The sequence below is a fragment of the Aphelocoma coerulescens genome, chromosome 13, assembly GCF_041296385.1.
Source record: "Aphelocoma coerulescens isolate FSJ_1873_10779 chromosome 13, UR_Acoe_1.0, whole genome shotgun sequence".
Classification (NCBI taxonomy): Eukaryota; Metazoa; Chordata; class Aves; order Passeriformes; family Corvidae; genus Aphelocoma; species Aphelocoma coerulescens.
The window spans coordinates 19,197,140-19,218,066 of NC_091027.1; the positions used below are offsets into that span (position 1 = coordinate 19,197,140).

General features: G+C 42.1%; 1 protein-coding gene across 18 annotated transcripts in view; it reads right to left on the minus strand.

Annotated features, from left to right (window-relative positions):
- The window catches only part of KCNIP1 (potassium voltage-gated channel interacting protein 1), a 291,334-nt gene that overhangs the window by 34,730 nt on the left and 235,677 nt on the right, over nt 1-20,927 (minus strand). The window contains exon 1 of one of the 18 annotated variants that reach the window (XM_069029337.1): nt 16,448-16,579. The exons of the other annotated variants lie outside the window; for them this stretch is intronic. Coding sequence (XP_068885438.1) covers nt 16,448-16,556 — 109 coding nt within the window. The 5' untranslated portion in view covers nt 16,557-16,579. Of the gene's footprint in view, nt 1-16,447; nt 16,580-20,927 lie in introns of those variants that run through there. 18 annotated transcript variants of the gene reach the window in all.

Consider the following 20,927-nt stretch of genomic DNA (forward strand, 5'->3'; position numbering starts at 1 on the left):
TACTGCCAGCACAGAAAGCAGCTCTTTGTGCCTTTTTCTCTCTTAAGTTACCCAGTTCCATAAAATTTTACTTCTTCACAGGGGAGCTATGCAGCAAATGAGCAGAGCTGTAATACATCTATGCTCATAACCTACACTCAAATTCTGCACAACAGCAATTTCATGCTAAGGATCTTTAAAAAACAATTAGCTGGTTTTTCTACTTTGACCTTAAATGCCAATTTCTTATGATCAGTTGGTTGGTTGGTTTTTTTTGAAATGAAGCTTTGGTTAGGATTTTTAAAACAGAAATATTTATTTTCCCAAGCTGAAAACATGTGTGTGTTTGCTCACATTTATTAAGGAAATGTCTGCGTGTGTGTTAGCATACACTTCCTGTTCAGAAACAGCAGTGTGTAAAACAGAACTTGCCACAGAAATATAAAGCAACACCAGCATCCCCAGTGATGCCTTTTCCTGGTCTTAAAATCAAGAGTCAAACACGGTTAGAAGGGCAAAAGGGATTTTACCTTGGTATTTATTTTAAGGATCCTTAGGTGCACTACATCCAGATCGAATGCACTGAAATGCACCCCGCAATGCCCACCCCAAAAGATCCGGTATAACGTTATAGGTCTTACTAATTAGCAGATCTATCAAAGATTCCCCAGTGAGAGGCTCAAGTGAGCTCCCCTCCCCAAGGAACCTTCCCCTGGATGGTTCTATCTTGGTTTACAGAATGTGTTCTGGAGAGGACCTTGGGCTCTGGGGGCACACTGATCCCTAGCTACGAAGCTTCTAAAATGTTTAATCTCTCAGCTCAACAAACAAGTCCAAGAATGTAGGCAAAAAAGCACTAAGAATACAGAAGTTGTAAAAAGGTATAAAAGGGTATAAAAGAAAAGGCAAAAAATCATTATGGCATCAGCAGCAGGAGTGAATGTGAGAGCAATTTTCCTCTCATAACAGGTGGACCACTGCATTATGGCAATTCACCTGTGCCAAGCCTAGAAAAAGAACAAACTGGTTTGGTCCAGGCAGAATTGAGGAGAGAAACACCACTATTAAATGAGCACTCTGCAGATCCCATTCAAATGAGCCAGTACCTCCCAGAAGATCACTTCTTCCCACTTCACAGAACTGCTGTTCAAGTTGAACAGATTGCTCCAAAATGTGAAGCATAATTAAGCAGAACACAAGTACCAATTAAGCTCTATTTGCACAGAAGAACCTGCTCAAAAAGTATTGTTCCAGTACAGATCCAGATGTTTCAGTAAGAGGAAATGTCCTGAAACGCGTGTGGTGCTGTGAGCAAGCCCTCTGCTGACACACAGTGCCCTCTCCGGTGGGGTGGGGACAGCACCAGACTGGGGACAGCTCAGGGCCACAGGCTGTGTTCTGTGGATGTGCTTGTACGGGCAGCACCCTCACCTCAGGCATTTAAATGGATCCTAAGATCGGGCAACCAATAGTGCCTGGATATCTCCTCTATAAAGACATTCATGTCCCCGTTTTTGGTTTGCCAAGTAGTGGAACCAGAAGGGAGGCTTCAGGACACTGAGATAAATGGACAAATGAACCATCCTTCTGCCACCGATGTTTCTTTAAATACAGACTGCATACTTCTTCCTGACTCAGATAAAGCTGCTTTGGTACCTATGTACTCACTCAGATTCTTCTCCCACATTTTGACTCAGGGAGCTATAAATCGGGTCCTGGTTTATACACATGCACACTGCTGCCCAGGGTGAGGGCATTCGCTCACTGAAACTTTTCATCCGCATAAATGTCAGCTCCTGATGGCAATTAAAAAAATTATCCAATACACTACATACTGTGGAGTTAGTAAGAATCCAGTGTGAAAGCAGCAAGTTGTTTCAAGATTCCCAACAGATTTATGCCTTACAAGGAATTCTTTTGCCTTTTTGCCAGGGCCCTGTCTGGCTTGTGGTGATGCTCCCAGGAACAGCTGCTTCAGCCAACTGCCTTGGCCACTAATCCTTCCCCATCCTTCACCCCTCAGCTTCTCCTGGTGTCCTGGTCCTGCCTAGGACAGGGTTAACTTTTGCAGCAGCCAGGAGGGGCATGCCTGGTCCCTGAGGTTGTTCCTCAGGAAGGGCGAAGGTTCCTGGTGATGAGCGGTTGGTGTGAACTGTTCGCCTGTCCTGTACACTCTGCTATCAGCATTACTGTTGTTACTGTTCGTTCTCTTATTTCACTGCTGTTTCTAGTGAATTGTTCTTATCTCAACCCATGATCTTTGCCTTTCTGTACTTCCAATTCTCCTTTCCATCCCACTGAAGGGGTAGGGGTGAATGAGTGGCGCATGGTCTGGGGTGTTTCAGTGGTGGCACTAAATTGGGGAATACCATTCCTTACCCATGACACCTGGGCTTCTACCTCCAAAGAGCAGTGCGAGAGCCCTCCAGGCTGGGCGCAGGTTGCTTCTTGGTTGAATCAACTCTGAGCCACTCTCCAAAGAGGCAGCAATCCAGAGCAGCATCCTACACCCACAGGAACAGCACAAGGGAGGACCACACAGTCCACAACCTACAACTAACAGCTTAGTATCTTTTTTGTATTGTGGTGACCAAAACTGCCAACAAGATTCAAGGTGAGGCTGCACCTGTATGTCCCACCAAGGAGCACAAAAATTGAGGGGCCACATACACACAAAAAACCCCCAGACACATTGGTATAAAGCAATAAGGAATCCCACAAATAAGAGCTAATCCTACGGCCATAGATCCCACTGCTGGTCAACATACCAAATATACTAGCACCACGTACCAGAGCAGGGGTGAAACTGAGACCTCCCTGGACTCCCATGCAAGGGCCAAACCACCAGCACCTCCAGCCAGGCAACAAAGCAAATAGGCAGGGAGCTGAAAGCCCAGCAGACAAGACAGGAGAGTTTCAGGGAACAGACAATAGCTTAACAATTTCCTAAACTTGGCCCAGCTAGTGGTGCTGGGAACATTACAACTTTGTTCCTGCGGCAAAAAGTTATTTGGCACAAAACTTCCTTCCGTTTTCCTGTGTCTTTATTCCGATTCTCCTGGAAGGCCAATAGGGACAACCACTGTAAGACACTCTACTAGGATATAAGTGCAACCAACTACACTCTTGATCAGTTGCCATGAAGCCAAAATAAATAATGATTTAAAATTTTACCATGCTCGGGTTGGAAGACTTAGATTTCCACTAATCTGCCCAAGGAACCTTCTGCTTCTGAAACATACAAATTCTCTGACTGGGAGAGGAAGGCCATAAGGTTTGGATCTTCCCAGACTGGGGTCTGGCTTTGATCAGTCCCCTAAAAGCACTGGCAAATTCAGAGATCTGGTCTGTTCTCAAAATACCACCAACAGAGAGTGGTTTGAGACTAATAAACACCAGTGCTTGTAAACACTGGAGCTGTTCTGGCTGACAATATCCGAGGACTTCTGCAGGCAGAAAACAAATACACAATTAGGAACATGACCAATGCCAGAATGCAGCTTATTAAATTCTCATGCTGACTCTGATTACTTTCATTTAGCAGCACAGATGTTAAAGCAGGATGAGGAGATAGAATGCCCATGAGTCCTGGGAAATGGCTGGCAATATGAGCAAGATTTGGAAAAGAGTCATTAGAGCAAATGTTGCTCACATGTGCACTTATCACTCTCACCAGTCACTTGATTTTAAAGACGCCATGAAAACATTTTAATATATTAGATTCCATAGTTCTGATTCTTCCATTCTGTTTTAAGGAAGTCATGTAGCAACTCTAATGTAGTCTGGAGGAGGAAACCTGCCCAAGAGCAAGAGGCACAAGGAACAGGTTTAGATGAACATGCCATCATGGGCAAGCTCATCCCAGAGCTGAACCTTGCACAGATGAGCCCTTTGGCTCTGGGCTCTGACATCAGGGTGCCACAGGACCACCAAAGGGAAAAGGCAACCAAGACCCACAACCTGTGATGGGAACTTCTGGTTTAGGATCAACCTAGGGAAGCCTGACCAGTCTGCAGATGCACGCTCCTATTTATTTTGGGGAGGAAGAAATACTTAGCTTTAAATATTTTAAATAGGGTGTGTGAAGAATAAAGAAGAAAAATTTCCCTTTCAGAATGCTTCAGATTTCAACTTGCAATTTCAAGACCCCTTTTAATCATCTACATGAAATTTAATTAAGTTTTGGCCTAATCCCAGAATAATAGGACAATAGAGAGCTAGAGCATTGTGCATGCAAAGATACACAAAGGGAGTCTCTGCTGCTGCACTCTGCGAGCTGCCAGCCCTGCTCTGGCACTTGGGTTGTGCCAGACACATGCTCCTGTCCTGGGGCAGCCGGACCAGCCCTGAGGGGTGGGCACAGGGCACCACTGCCCCTCTGGCCTTAGGGACAGGTCTGGCAGCTTTACCTTCACTACTTGGTCTGTTTGTGCCTAAACCCCCAGCACTCCCATAGCAGCAGCCCCTGGCACGTGGTGCTGTGACAGACCCCAGCTCTGCAGCACTGCCACAGCCCCTCATCACCCGGCTGCTGCAGGGAGCCATGGACTACCACAGCACTGCTGTCAGGAAATGTGGTGCACATAAAATGGACAAATTAAATGTTTTACTCTTTCAACTGTGTGAAACCTCCTTTTAAGAGAGAAAGAATTAAATTAGGACTTAATTAAGATACATTAAGATTAATTAGGACTTAATTAAGATATATTTGGATATGCATCCTCAATTCAAGGTTCCCATGTGTGGGTTTAAGAATCACAGAAGAGGGCTTAAAGTAATGTTAATTATGTTCCATTTCTATTGACTATTTATATAGCTATCCCTTTCCAATTATGAGCACCTCTAACTCAAATTCTTCAAGAATAGCAGCCTTACCCTGAAATTCTTGAGGATCCTCTTCAGTCAAAAAAAAAATCTCTCCCCCCTACAACCATAAATTTATTAAGACAAGTGAAATTATTCCAGATTTCAAAACATGACACTTTCAAATAGCTTTCTTGTGGTTCTTGCATGTTTCCGAAAACAAGGAGACAACCATGAAAACACAGGCAAGTCTGTATCTAGATGAGTGATGTTTCGCATCAGTGAGAACGGCTTCAGCATCAATGGGAGAAGCTGGAGCACAACTCTCATTTTAAGACTTACTTACAACAGCGTGTCCACGGTACTTTGGCAAATCAGTGAAGAAGATGCGCAATTTTTAACATCTCACCAGAGCACAGCCATCTCAGAGACCGCCCTGGGGTCGGTGGAAGGATGTGTCTTCAAAACCCTGATGGGCTCTTCCGAGAGTTCACACAAACAGCTTCAGGTCACACACTTCTCATTCCTTCCACCTCAGTGCCCCCTTCCCTTCCCTCCCTCCTCCTGCAGGGAAAGGAAAACCTCCTGCCATGTCTGGACATGTTGCTTTGGGGCTGTTTACCTGCTCTCAGGGCACGGAGGCTGACACTGCTCACAGGAGCTCACTGCACGAACAGAAGCCACATCTGACTGCTCCTAACCGGCCACATGAAAAATTACTAAACACATCTGTCTGCAATATTTCAAGCACCTTTTGTGTAATGATGATCTAAGTTATCTTTAATGGCACAAGCCAAAAAACTGTTTTTTAACCTGGCCATGTCTCTTTAAAGTGAATGCTGTTTCCACACTATTTAACTTCTATAATTTAAACATGTATGGCAAGGGGAAAAAAACCACCACACTTATTTTCCTTTCTGCTGCAATAAGAAACCACATTTATTTCATATAAAATTTACCACCATTATTTATTAGCAGGCAGAAAGCTTCTGGGTATAATAAAAATCTGGTACATAAAGCTGCAGCATGCCTGAGGAGAGGGGGAATTAACTGTAATAAAACTTGTTTAAAGAGCCTCATAGTATCACTTTAGAAATACTAAAAAGAAGGGGGGAGAAGCAAGAAGATTTTTTCTTTTTGGTAAATCACAAAATATTTTCTATTCTTTCTGCTAAATTCTCATATGAAAACAAAAGACAAGTTTTCCTCTCATGGTTACATTTAAGAGTATACATGGAAGGAATCTTTTCCACACTTGCTAATATTTTACCTCTTGACAGACAGCAATTATGTCTTATGATGATTTCTTCCTGAGTGTCAGATTATTACATTCCTATTTTAGAGAGTTTTCATGGTCATCACACACAGAAGGGGTCAGCTCTTTAAGCACAACTAACCTCATGGTTACATGCTGAGCCCAGCTTGCACAGCCTTCAGTCAGGAAAATAATTCCAGTAACATCTAGAAACGCACTTGTAATGCAGTGGCAGGACTGAAGAGGCAAAACACACAGAGAACTTGGGGAGATGTTCAGTACTTGTGTATTCCAGACAAAAGGATATCACATGAGGGATAGCAGGATAGCACATGGGGGCATCACTCTCGCCCGGCTGAGCAGGGCAGGCAGGGATGCCAATTCCTTTAGTAAGGTATTATCCTTACTGTGTCCATTTTCTATTAAACATTGGCTGTATTTACTTTTTGTGGGTGCTCTGGTCATCTGAACTTTAGCATTCAGGAAATAGCTTTGGTGCAAGTAATATATATGTATTACTCCATGCAACAGCTGTATAATTATACAATGTTTCAAAAAGATTTACATTATAAAGGAAGAACTTCTCCACTTGATTCTAAACAATTATTTGTGTCACATGCTGAACTGATGGTGAATGGTGGCTGTCTGTCAGTCAGACAGGCTCTGCAGGCAGGTTTTACTTTCACAGCCTGTACTGGGGTGTGCCCAGCCTGCCAGGGCCCTGATGGAGCAGGGAAACCTTGGGACTACATTTGTCTTCTTGACCTTTTACCATTTAAAATTCAGGTCCCAGTGTATTTACAAAAGCCAAAATACACTATTACTAGCAGATGCAAATCAGACTCAACCTTGCTGGTTTCCCATTTGGCCGCTCAGCAGCCAGGTAGAGCTCTGCAGCCCTGAACTTGCCTCCAGGTTCACTGCCTAAGAGTGAATGAAAAGCTGCTGAATTTCACCCCAAAATAAATCTGCAGAGCTGAGTTATAAACTAATAACTAAAACTCACTAGACAGGCTCACCATGTTTTTATATTTTTATTCCTGAAGTAATCTTTCTCCTTCACTCTTTCCCTGTGGAAAACTGCTCTGGTTCACAATAGATGAGTTTCAGCAACATTCTAAGTTGATGAAGGTGGTAGTAAAATGCTCAAATACAGGTGAACTTGAAAAAAATTCAAAGAAATCACTGCATTGTGATGGATCTTAGCACATGATGCTGCAACACAACACAATGAGTACATGGCAAGCAGGACTGCATTTAGATTATTGTTGCAAATTACATCTATTAGTCACCATGACCAATCTGGATCCTAACATTCTCCAAGACAGTCTGCATTTAATTTCCTAATTCTTTATTGTAATTAAGAGCCGATATCTGTATTTTGTTCACCATGCAGCCCAGATGTGACTGCTGACACAGACAGAGTCCAAACCTCTCACACAGTACTGGCATGACTTGTTACACATTTTGCCAAAAGCAAGATACTGGATAGGTCCCTAGGAGAGAAGAAAACATTATTCATAGCTGTTTTGGTTAGAATTTTTTCCTCAAATCTAAAAGGATGAAACAAAATAGGATGCAGAGATTTCATTAAAGTGCAAAGAACAACTGCAAACCATACAGACGGAAGTATCACAGGAGAGCTTTTCCTTTAGCTTCCTCTGTCTGGCTTCCCACAGCCTTGATTAAACTAAGCCACATCCTTCCTACAAAGAATTCATAAAAAACAAATAGGCTTCATGCTAAACAACTTCATTAAATGGCATTTGAAAAGATATATTCATGCCTTAGTCAGCCACTAGTATGTTCTCTGAACTTGCACAGCTCCTGCCAGGACAGCAGCACTGGGCCCCACGTCCCTTTGTGCTGAGCCCTGTGACCTTCACCACAGCTGGAGCAAAGGCACAGGACCTGCACCACTACTGACACCCTGCACCAGGCTCACTGTGTGTTTTTTGTTCTGCTGCTCTCCATCAGGAGATTCTGACCCAGTAACCAATGAGCAGGTTTAGAGTAGTGAAAGCTGTAGAATTGGCCAAGCTGTATAACTTTGTCTAAACTTTACTACAGTGTCAGATGCAGCTTGGTTATGACCAGCACTGCCCCAGCTGATGCTCTCCAGCACCTCTCTCAACAGAAGGGAATTTATGAGGTGCAGAGAGAGCTCAAGGAGACAGATACTCTTCTAAATAATATAAACCAGAATGGAAGTCAGACTCCGCTAGAGCCAATGAAATGCAAAGCAAGTGTTAAAATAAGACCACATAATTTTACACTTATCCAGCAACACTGTGATTCCTGTAGTTGTCTGACAGGCAGAAGAATGACAAGCTGGTATTCCAGCTCAGGAATCCTTCTCAGGGATGCAGCATTGTTCATGCTCTCACCATTTCTGGACCTGAATGGAGACAGCACATGGAATTTAAGAGGGATGAAGCCTCTCTGTACCCTGCATTTCAAAGGGGTTCTGTAGTCCACAAATGCAGAGCCTTGCACACAGAATCAATTTTCTATGCTATTAACTCTCGTAACCTGCATGGAAGCAATGTACAATTCTGCCTGAATCCCTTATCATCCAACAGCTCTTCCTTTCCGAAGCACATCAGAGAGAAGTCTTGCAAGGGAAGAAAAGAAACAGTGAGAGAACAGAAAGCCAGACTCATCCAGCATACAGACTTTGGTCTGCACCAATCAATCACAGACACTGTAACATCTATCAAGCAGCCTGACAGCTGGTTCAAGAGCATCGGGGAATCTCTAACCTCCACAGACAACACTTCCATGGTTATAAATTAAGAGTACCTTTGACAGCTACAAGCTCTGTACAAGGACAAACTCAGCTTCAGTAATGCTGGCATTCACTTTAGAAAATACTATGCATGTATTTGTCATAACCCACATTAGCTTTTCCTTAAAACCAGCCCCTGCCTTGGAGGCACTGCAGGTCCCAAAGCTTGCACCCTTCCCTCTGGCTGCCTGATGCCTTTACCCCTGCTGCAGTTGGATGGAACATGGATCCACATGGACGAGGGCAGCACCCAGCACCACGTCCTGGCACAGGCAGTTGTGCTTCTGACAGGTAGGGGCCACCCAGAGCCTGCAAGTTTGCAAGATGGATTTGAGGCAGCACATTACAGTCTACAGTCTCTCTTGCAGCTCTAGAAAAAATGGGTAAAGCACAAGTTCCTCCTTTTCAGAAATATGTTAGACCAGCTTATCATCTGTGCATTTTATCTTGGAAAAAAAGTGAAGCCAAACAAAAATCCTTGAAGTTAAACTGAGGACTTCCATCAAACTTTATACAATTCTATTAATTTTATTTTAAAACAGTCTACAGAATATTAAGTGCTTCTAACAACCTTCTGCCCAGCAGATAAAGAGATGGATGTAGGGAGGGAGTCTGAAGGAATAGAGGCAAGAAGCAAGGGAAGAAACATATGCAGGTACAAAAGTCAGGTACTGCTGCATTTTTATATACACGGGGAATTAAAAGAAACACTACAATCATGGAATATAGTGTGGGATATATTAGAAGTTTTGGTGTGGTATATGGGTATATTCCTTTTGCATGTCTACCATGTTCTTTTAAGAAAGGGACATTTAAAGTTGTGCTCAGTAAAATACCTAATCAAGATCATTATCTAGCTCTTCCATCACTATTACAAAGGTTTGCACTTTTCAAACCATTAAACTTCTAAGTCAGCTCAGCACCCAAGTTCTTCAAACACTGATGCATAAAGCGAAATAAGCAGTTCTACTTCACACACTAGTGCACTTTTTATCTTTCGTTGTCGAAGAAGTCAGTCAGATGACACCCCCTACTTTCAAATTCCTTATAGAGCATTAGTATCTCACTGTAATCAACCCAAACCAAGGGGTCTGAAGCAGCTGCTCCTGCCTTGCCATGTGCTGCCTGTGGGGAAGTGACACTGCACCAAGAGCTTTGCACCATACAGAAAGAGAAGGGGAAGAAGGGAACAGTACCTCAGCCAGAATCTCTATAGGACAATCCTAAACATGAGGCTGTGTGGGATGTCTCCCATGATATTCTCATCCTGTTTTCGTTCCTAGCTTCCCAGGACTGGTGATCACTGTGTTTTCCCTGCCTTTAGGGAACTGGGAAACCAAAGACAGGCCCTTCTATTTTCTCCGGTAAGGGAGAAACAGCTAAAGGAGAGGGAAGGATACAGGACTATGTAATTTTTTTCACTTTTCACTTCAGTTCTTGGGAAGTACTGAACAACCAATGATGCATGCTAACAACAAGGGTCACTGAATGGCCAGAACTACTGGAGAATGTTTGACAGAGAGCATCCTTGTGTGGAGGAGAGAAACAGAGAATGCATTACATCTCCACCCCAGTAATACTTTTTGGCCGTGTCTCACATATCATTCACCTCTGAAAGCTGGGGAAAAGAACGGTCTACGAAAGGGCCGTGAGTTAGATGGAAACTGACTTGACTGCTGGAAAGGATTGAGAAAAGGCCTGAAGATTCCTACTGATGGATTTCAGTAAAGACAATGCAAAGGGCTACAAGTTTGACAACAGAGCCAAGCACAGAGGTACAGCTGGAGATCTGTGCATGATCTTGGATCAGGACCTGAACAAAAATGACCGGTCTCAAGAGGCTGCAAAGACATCAAGGACTTGCCCAGAAGTACACACAGGAATAGGCTCTGCCAGCCATATGAATTAACAGTGCTCAGTGGGGTCAAGTCACAGCTTCAGCAAAGATGTGCATTAGCTACAAATACTACAATTAAAAGCAATAAAAATGATCAGAGGCTAACTTCAGAACAAACAAGACCAAAAGAATTAGAATCATTTACACATGTAAAGAAGATTCTGAAAGAATGTAAGAGTCTTTAAAAGGCTTCTGCACAGATAAAAAAAAAAAAATCTGTTTTCCGTGTCATTTGGTGGACTGAAGACACAGTAATACCTGTCATGAGTTTGCTGTGCTGACAGGGACAGGTACAACCCTGCTTTGAGACAGGATGGACTAGGAGACCTCTTCACCTTCCACACCTACTTCACAATAATTTTATGAAACATTTACATACTTTTCCCATAAGAAATTGTTTCCCAAAACAACAGTTAAAAACTACAGCTATAGCTCTGACCAGGTGAGTATAATGCCTCAAACAGACTTTCATTTTTGTGCCTGGTCCAGTTATGGGGTGCTCGTGGGATACTGTAGCTACTGATGCTAACCCTTAATTTAGAAAGTAAATGCTTTTAAATAACAAATTGTTTTGTCTCGCCCAAGAAATTTGCTAGATAACAACCATTAAAATTTCAACATCATTGAATATCCCTGAATTCGCTTTTTACTGAATTGCTGCAAAACATTAACTGTTTTCTTTGCATTTCTTTGCATCAATTAGTACAGAAGAAGCTACTAGTCTCTAACTCGGGATCAGTACCACAAGTTATTGTTTTGCTCTCCCTTCCCTTTATAAAAGATAGAAAATGAAGGACTGGCACTTGGGAATTGGCTAAAAAGGATTTTGTCTGTAGAAATGCTACAATTTTTGGCACAGCTTTAATAATCATTTTTATAAAGATCAGTATCTACTGATAGAGCTTAGAAGACAATGATAATCTGCCACTTTCCACTCCAGGCACTTAACTGTCCCCTCCAGAGTGACAGATAGATAATGCGAGCATTAACAGAGCTAGAAAAGGAATAGTAATTCTACCTCTTAATAATAAACAATCAAATACAAACAAGCTCGTGATTGCTTAAGCAGGAAGGCAAAAATCAAAGCAAGAAAGAAGACACTGAGCACCTGCAGGGAGGTGTCTGGAGCAGACTATGAGCTAACGACAGAATAAATGTTCAGGAAAGCCTATGTGGGAAAGAGGATCATAGCAAGTTCCATGTTACCTTTTTATACACTTAAGATTGTGCTCCTATTGCTTGAACATAGAAATTCAAATAAGCAAAAAGAGCAGGTTTTAGCACTAAGCTGGTGTTATAGATGAATTATTAAGAGTTGGCTTTCACCCGATGTTGTGTGGGTTATGAATTATATTATGAGTTATAAGATTACACGGTAAGAACTGTTTAATGGTTGCTGGGGTGCTCTGGCTGTGGGTTGGTTTTTACAGGAGCTGGATGATCTGTGTGCTGTAACATCAGTTCTATGGGGTTTGCAAAGGGCCGGGCTGTTGCCAAGCCAGACTTGGAAGGCACCACCACAAAAGGAATGGGACTCCAACCAGTGAGGACCCTGAAGGCCACAGCACCAGAAAAGAGGAGCGCCCAAAAGATTGGCGAGGGGGCGGGGCTATGCAAAACAGGAAATAAATATGCATCAGGCTGATACAACCACAAGGGTATAAAACGCAGGATTCTGTGGGCGAGCCTCTGGCACCCAGCCGCGGTCCCACTTGTGTCCCCTTTTGCTATGCTGTTTTTATTGAGTTCTCAGTAAATTTTAATAACTCATTTCCATATCGGATCTGGGTTGTCTATAACACTGGGAACGGGATTGCCTCAGGGCAGAGGGATTAAAAGCAGAACCTCACGTCCTGTCACAGTTCTGTAAAGCAGTGATATTTAGAACTGCTTGCTAAAAAACAGAGGGACAGCAACATGACAAAGTGCAAAAGACAGGGCAGTATTTCAGATGAACAGAGCTCCCTGAAGAGCTGTATCCTGCTGCCTTGGGAACACTGGGTTTGAGAGCTGCAGGTCAGACTGCAAGGGCCACTCAAAGGTGCAAAAGGAGACAGCAGCAGCTGCAGCAGCAATGGAAACAGTGTATACAATGTGGATTAAATCTGAAAGCTGCGGACTGTGACATGGAGAGCTGAGCTAAACTGCTAAGGCACACGATAAATAAGAACTGGTACACACATGTGCAAACACACGAGGCAGTTTGACCAGACACAAGGGGACACAGGGCAGAGCTGTGAGACATGGGCAGATTTACTATGGTGTGAACATGAATGAATAAGAAAATATTCTTTCAAAGAAAGGTTAGCGGTGGAACAACTATGATACACATCGAAGTATACCCAGCAGAGCAGTGCAGTATGCTCTGGAAAACACACAGCCATAAGTAATTACAGCTACCAAGGGAATCACTCCATAGATCCAGGGGGTGAAGCAGAATCTCTGCTGCTGAAACAAACTCCTTGAGTTAACAGGTTTGAATTGTCTGTTTGAAAGAGTGTTGAACGCTAAAATCTTCAGTGTTAAGACAGCACAACTCAATTTAAGTTCCTTAGGGAGTCTACAGACCACAATTAATCCACAATGTCAAACCCTCTCCCACTCCTTAGCAGAGCCAAAGCTGAGAGAAAAGCCACAGAACATCAGAAGCAGCTGTCAGAAGCTAATCTAGAGAGACTCCTTAAGCACCAGCAAATGCTACCGGGCCTGGGAAAGCAGAAGATGGTGTGCAGCAAATAAAACTCACTTCATTCCCAATTGGGAGTACACGGCTTGCGCTGTATCAGGGCTACCAATCTTCAGGAGCCTCTGGAACAGGCTCTGTGTTGGTCTGGGATCTGCCCAATTGTGTGAGAGAAAGTCCTGAAAGCTCAAAGTGCTGCAACAAATCCAAACATCTCATTACAGGAAACCTGTAATAATTAGTTGAAATAACTTCTAAAAAGCCAAGTAGAATTACATTATAAATTCATATAATGCACTTTCCCAAATTTACACGGCCAAAAACCTATGCAAGGAGAACATCGAAAAGATAAAAAAGAAGAGAAGTCCTCAAGTTGGCTGCAAACAACATTTGTCTTCTGCCTGCTTTCCTTTGTAATATGGGGCTTTGTCTTGCAAGGTACTAATGTTTCTAAATGAACCAAACATTGCAAGTGTGGTGCACCCATGCAAGCATGGACATATGAACACAATGTTACCATGACACATACCTGAATGGAGAGGGGAAAAAAAAAAAAAAAAGAGGTCTGAAATCAATAATCTACCAGAGGTTTGTTGTTTGTTTGGGTTTTTAAATAACTATTTTTACTGTCATGTCTCAGAGCCAGGGTCTCACTGTTTCTAGCTGAACAGTAAATAATTGCATAAACTTAGATCGATATCCAACAAAAATCATGAGATTTAGTGAAGATGATGGGATTTAATAGTTGGTGTAAGAACTGTAGTTCAAAATGTTGATCTACAGATTGAGTTTCCTTTGAAGAGTATGAATAGTAGTTATTCTAATCTTCCCTATAATGTAAAAATAATTGCATGAATATAATAAATACAGAAATTAGCATAGTGGGGAAAGGAATATGACTCTTGTATTTGTGTACTGCTCCAACCCCTGCCAGCAGCGGCACTACTGAGGCACTTCAGCAGCTCTGCAAACCAGCTGCTTCAGAGGGATGAGGTTACCCCTGGGTGATGGCAGAGCTTCACACCCACTCTATTTCTGAAAAGGCTGCGGTGGCAGAAACAACACTCGATTTCTGCCTTGGATGAATAAAAACCTGTACAAGGGGCAAAATAATTGAAGGGAACTCACTGTCAAGTGTGTGAAGATAAATGCTGATTAAGCTATAATACAACCTCTGCACCGTACAGCAGTAGTGAGCATTTTTGGTCCCTATTACCTCATAGCTGAGCACCTTCACAAGGGATACACCATGAAGAAGTTTCCAGTCTGCTCAAACCTCTCCCCTCTTTCCCTCTCTCTAGGGTGGTCAGTTCTCCTCTGAACCAAGATGAAAAAATGGTCTCTCACAAGGGCTTTTACATGAGAATACCCCTATTCCACATTTCAATTATTCAATACCATATCAAATTAGGAGAACAAGCCAGAATACAGATTTCACTGCAGGTCAGCTTGTATCATGCATGGATGGAGCACTGACTGCTAACCACGAACAAGCATAGGCAGAACTGTTCCATGAATACAATGTGCGGGTATTTGCTCACTTTTACTCATTTCACCTTTACACAGACACCTTTCTCACCTGTCACATACTTGACTTTGCTGGGGAAACACTTCTGGGAAAAGTAATTCCTTCAGAAACAACAGACATTGGAATTACAGTAATTCGGTCTGCAAAGGAAGTATAAAAATACTCTTGCAGTTAATGCAAGGCAAATACCTCAATATTTGACTTAGCAGCTTATTTTTAAGGTGAGCATTTCTACTGCCATTATTTGAAATTAGTTGTCATCATTGGAGATCTTAATTTATTTGTAATTATGTAACTGCAATCCGGTGACATTCTAGGAGTAAACTAAAAGCTCCCACAATATTCATTTTGTAATAAGGAATATCAACAACTATGTAATAACAAATACATGCCAATTTACATCTTCTCTCAATAAAAATAACTCTTTACTAAGCAATTTTTAATATTTTTTCCTAATTCTGCAGGAGGATTTCTAGGATTATGTGACAGCACTGATTTTAATGTAGCAGTAAAATCCATGTTAACATTCCATCTGCTTTTCTTGATCCAGTAAAACAGATTTAATATATAAACTTTCTTTACTTTTTAAAAATCTTTTGCCAGCCTTTACTATTCATATTTTGAAGAAATCTGAATAAAGCATCACAGTTGCTCATGCTAGTATTTTATCCTTAGCATTTCCTTTGCTAGATAAACTTGACACAGTTAGTGATCGAAGCAAGAATACAATCAGTGACTTGGGGGGTCCCTTTATTTTAAAAAAATACCTCATTTGCATCATCAAGAAGTTATTTTCCTTCAAAATTCAGTGATACCTACATCCCTTTATGAAAAGATAATACAAGCCCTAAAACACACTTAGCTGTTAAAAACCATATGCTTTACTAATCCAGGAAAACCTTTAAGACAAAAGAAGTTCATTGCATTGAATCACTACAAGTCAAAGAGAGATCAAACCTTCCAATTGGTGAGAACAGAAATATATTTCTCTTTAGGTTATTTTGCTGAAGTGTCTGGAATAGCGTTTACAGCCAAGTTATGTTTTGCTCACATTCAATCTATCATGTCTTTAATCTACAAATGTCACAACAAAACTCTTGTAGCCCCATGCAATCATACATCTAATTATCAGTTGTGCTTCCATTATCCCAAGACGGCCTTTCTTTTTTCTAGTTTGGTACTAATTCATTTTCAATAGATGGCAAGAATTAACAATAAGAAAAAATAATTAGGAAAACTTAATAAAATAATACACAAGGCAAAAACCATCACAGCTTCAGATTCTCTCTGGCTAAGGTAATATATCAAAAGCAAACAAAAGTCCTCAATAAAGCATAAAGCTGAATTCCCTCTTTACAGCCTGTATGATTGTTAATAAAGAAGCAGCCCACACTGAGAATCCATGCACTGACAGACACCACTTTCCTCCTACAGCCATCTGCTGCCCACAGTGGCTACACTCACACAGCTTTAAACACAAGCAAACAGGAGCTGGAAAACTTGAGTTCTCTTACCATCTGACAAGTCAATTAGCCCGAGGTAGTGCAAAAGTTTCAGAGAGGAGCACACCACCACCACAATCCCTAAGGTCTGGAGTCCCTCTGACTCGCCTTTAGTCCACATCCTGCAAGGCACCACACGGGTACCACTGGTGTGCCTGCAAACAACTGCCAGGCATCAGAAGCTGAGAAATCCTGTTTCAAGCCTTCCTTCCTGCTGCTCAGCTAAGTGCACAGCACATTCCACTCTCCCCCTCTCTCACTCCCTCTCTTTCCCAACCTCTCCCTCACTTGCCTTTTTTTTTTTTTTTTTTTTTTTTTTGGAACATGCAAGCAACTTCTGCCTTGAACCGTAACCTATGGTTTTATTTTCTTTCACCTCAGGGTAATTCCCTCAGGAGTTTGCTCTGCTCCTGAACAACTGAGCACTGTGCTGCTAACCTCAGCAACATCTCACACAATTTTTAGGTTTTCTTAAATACCTGTGATACCAGTTACATTTGAGATTTTCTCAGTAATTCTGCCACTGCAGATGCTTTTTGTCAATGCCTCTTCTGTACTGCATAAGAGAATAAAGGACATTGTAGGGGAGGAAAGGGCTTTCCTTTTCTGAATGCCTCCCCTCACCCACAACATGCTGGGATAAACAAAACCACACTTCCCACATCCATGTGTGCACCCACACACAGCCCAGGAGCTGCAGAGTAATTCTGTCTGTTAGCAGCTCCTCTGGGGTGCAGCTGGACAGGCAGGAGTGCACCCCTGGCATTTCCAGAGGAGCCACACCAGGGTGGGCCAGGCTGGCTGAACAAGCCCCCCTTGCAGGCAGCTGAGGCAGAAGAGGCATTTCCACCATTTCATCTCGCAGTGTTTCACCAGGCTGCTGGCACGGGGCAGCACTGTGGGCTGCTCACAAACCAATGATGTGTTTCCCCATTATCACCACAGATGAGAAAACACTTGGCAGAGTGAGTGTTTTATCAGAATAGCAGATGCAATATTTGCAACACCAGTAAAAGCTGGGTTTTTCAAGCATGCTATTAGATGCTGGTATTCCCATGCAGGACGTTCAGAAGAACAGAGGTCACCAATGCCTTTTATTTTACAGGACTTGGAGGCTGCCGATTCCCCCACTCCAGCCCAGTCCAGGCAATCAGGAGCTCCCTTGCCCTGCAGTCCTCAGTGAGCAGGGCAGGCTGGCTTTCACCCACCACACTGTTCCACGACCTCTCCTGGTGCTGCCTCTGCCTTAAACTGCTGGTGAACACCAACATCACGTGCAGAATGTCAACGGGATTTTGTGTATCACAGGAACTAAATAGTGCACTTGAACTGCTGAGAGACGCTCACAGTAAGGCCAGGTTGGAGGCGCAGAGTACTCATACACACTTGAGTGATCCAGTCAACAAGAAATAAACATTTTAATTGAATTTGAGCTTTGTTTCTGTATGCAGGTGGCCAAGGAAGAGATCACACTAGCAAATGTGTTATGAGGCTTCTATGCCATGGGCATCTACCTTCCCAGAGCTCAGTGGCATGATATCAAAGCCACTTCTCCTGATGAATACTTTAGACCAAAGGACTTTTTAGTGCTCTGTGGCATCTGCCACATTAGGTTTTCATTGCCGTGGCTGTATGACTGGCTGTAATGCCACATTATGTTTCATATCTCCCTGATTGACACATCCAGCTTTAAAACTGTCAAGGGTCTGAAATCACTGTACTGTCAAATCTCTCCCAGATAAGGAGAGAAGAACTTGAAAGAGTAACACGGTAAGCAGACCTCAAAACATTTAGATAATTCCTTGGTTTACCATGTCCTGTTCCCATTAAAAAGCCAAACACTACTACTACACAAAACCCCCAAATTAACAAAAACACACACCCCCCCATCACATGAAGTTTGGACATGATCGCAAAAATAGCCAGGTTCTTTCCTATCTATGGAAGGGATGTTTGTCAGATTTACTGGCTGTCAGGTGGGCTTTGCACTTTTTTCTCGGATTACTTACATTAAGAGATCCTAAAGAGCACACAGAATCCAAGAGCCCACTTCACCCACTTGTTCCCAGGCACTTTGTTTACTTGCAGATACATTTGATCACAGTTTCTTCGCAGCAATGCACAAACCTCCCGAATCCAATTATCACTAAAAAAAAAGGGAAACTAAAAAAATGATGCTATACTGAGTAATAAAACTCAAAGCACCCAGCTCCCCAAAGGTGTGTCTTGCAATTCTATGGATCTTTCGCCATAATGTCCTAAACTCTGCAGCTCCTAAAGCCCTGCAGCAGCACCTTAGCAAGAGAAAGGGGAAGGACATGGAAAAGTGAGTTCATTTGTTTGTGTTACTGCAATTTATTCCAAGTCCAAGATATTTGATGTTTTAGGTGTTCCTGACACAAGCGGCTCCAAAAAAAACATGCAGTTTTGCTCCCTCAAGTTCTCACTTCTTGAAGAACTCGTGCATGCCAGAAGCTCAGGATTCATTTGACAATATATCCAATGCTGTCAAGGCCAAAGCATGATTTTTCTGAGGTTGAGTCAGTTTTCAAACAAGCTTGGAAGGAATGTTGAATGAGAATTTTCCCATTCAGGACCTTCAGGCTGCTTTGGGATTATCCTAATACTAGCAGTTCTTCCTGGATGCTGCTTTTTCTCTCCCACTTCCCAAAACTACTCAAAATTGTCACTTGGTTCATTCTTCACTTGCTCGTTTCTGCCTCAAGAACAGGGATTCCTTATGTTGGGCACATGTTGGGGTCACGCTGTGCTAATTTTTTATGGAAAATGCTGTTAAGTTGCCCGACATGCAGAGCACCAAGTACCCCCCGCCATCCATCCAACCACCTAGCTCAGAAGCCATGTATTGACCTACTCTTATGGATTTTAATTAACCCGAATCAGCTTTCTGCTGTTCCCTAAACAGTCAAATAATCACAGGTGACTGACTGAAGAGCTGACTACAGATGCCTCACAGGAGGCAAATCCTATGGACCCAAAAACTTGTGTGTTTTTGCCATGATAAGAACTAATTTAAGTAAAAGATAAAGGTTTCCTTAACAGCTTACCTCCCAGCTGGACCCATTCCCTACAGCCACACTCATTCTTTGCTGTAGTATTGAGCTAATGAGAGAGATTGGCTCTGTGATTTAAACAAAGGAAGGCTATCCAGCTTAGTTCTCCAGTAGAAATCTGCACAGAAATAGAGGATCATCAACTCTTAACAAGAGGCAGAAATATTAATCAAGATATTATTAAGTATTTTATTTGTGTCTGAAGCAACGAGAAAAACCAATGCCAAATAAATACTGTGACAATTTTTAGAAATTATTTCTACAGAATTCTACAATCTAAAAACCATGCTGCATAATCAGCTTTTGGATTGATGCCTCCCAAACATTTCTAATCTGCTGCAAAATACATGCTGTCATCCTCAGAGAGGGTAGGTAGCTCAAGGGACTATGATTTTACCTAGAATCACACATGGAATAAATTGCACAAACTAGACTGCCTGGTTTTCTACTGCAGCCACTGATCAACAGATTTTGCAGATGAGCAGCTGGAAGAACATTTTTCTAGTTATATGCAGACAAGGTTAAGCTCACCAATGAAGGAGTAAGCTTTGTTTTTGCCAAATCTCAAAAAAAGAGGATGTAAAAAGTCTAATATTTAAAATACATATGTTCTGATAATAGAGGTAGATGTTCCTGCTAGTGCCTACTGTACGTATCTCTCACATGCAGCAAAAGGAGTTGAATGCCTCAATTAGCTGCAGAAAAGGTTTGCACAACATGCCCTGTGAGAATAGAAGTAGGAACTTCATAAAGATCAATCAAAATAACATGTAATGAGAAGGATTTTCTGGTAATAAAAGAATTGCTATGATGAATAATATAAATGATTTATGTAATCTATAATCAGCTCTTAAAAGTGGTTGGGGGAAAATAATACATCACACAAAGGTGCAAAAATCACAGCAAAATGGAGAATAATATTCCCCTCAGCAGAAGCTTCTCCAATGACCAACCTATTTGGAACAGATTTACACTATTGAAGAGGAGGCTTTGTCTCCTCATTTTGCTTTAAAACAAATGCAGCATGACATGTTCTCAGTACCCATACCTTTAAGAAAATCCCAGTAGTATTCTGTGATTTGCCTGGTTTAAAATTCTAAATATTAGATTTTTGTCATTTTGATGGACTATTCCTTTGCTACTGTGTTATGATAAAGAATAAATAGGAACACCTGAATGATTCTTCTTGTACACTACATTATTTCATATATCCCTAGAACAGTTCTATTTACAGATCTTCTGACACTCAGCAGTCCTGAACCGTCTTCTCATACGGCTGTTTGTCCATAAATCTATTTCCACTGCAGATCTCTGAAGCCTTTCCGCTTCTGCTTTGTTTTAGAAGTGGCATAATAAGATCACTCACTGCATGGCAGGTGGCTACAGCATCAGGAATACGAACTTACTGTTCCATACCT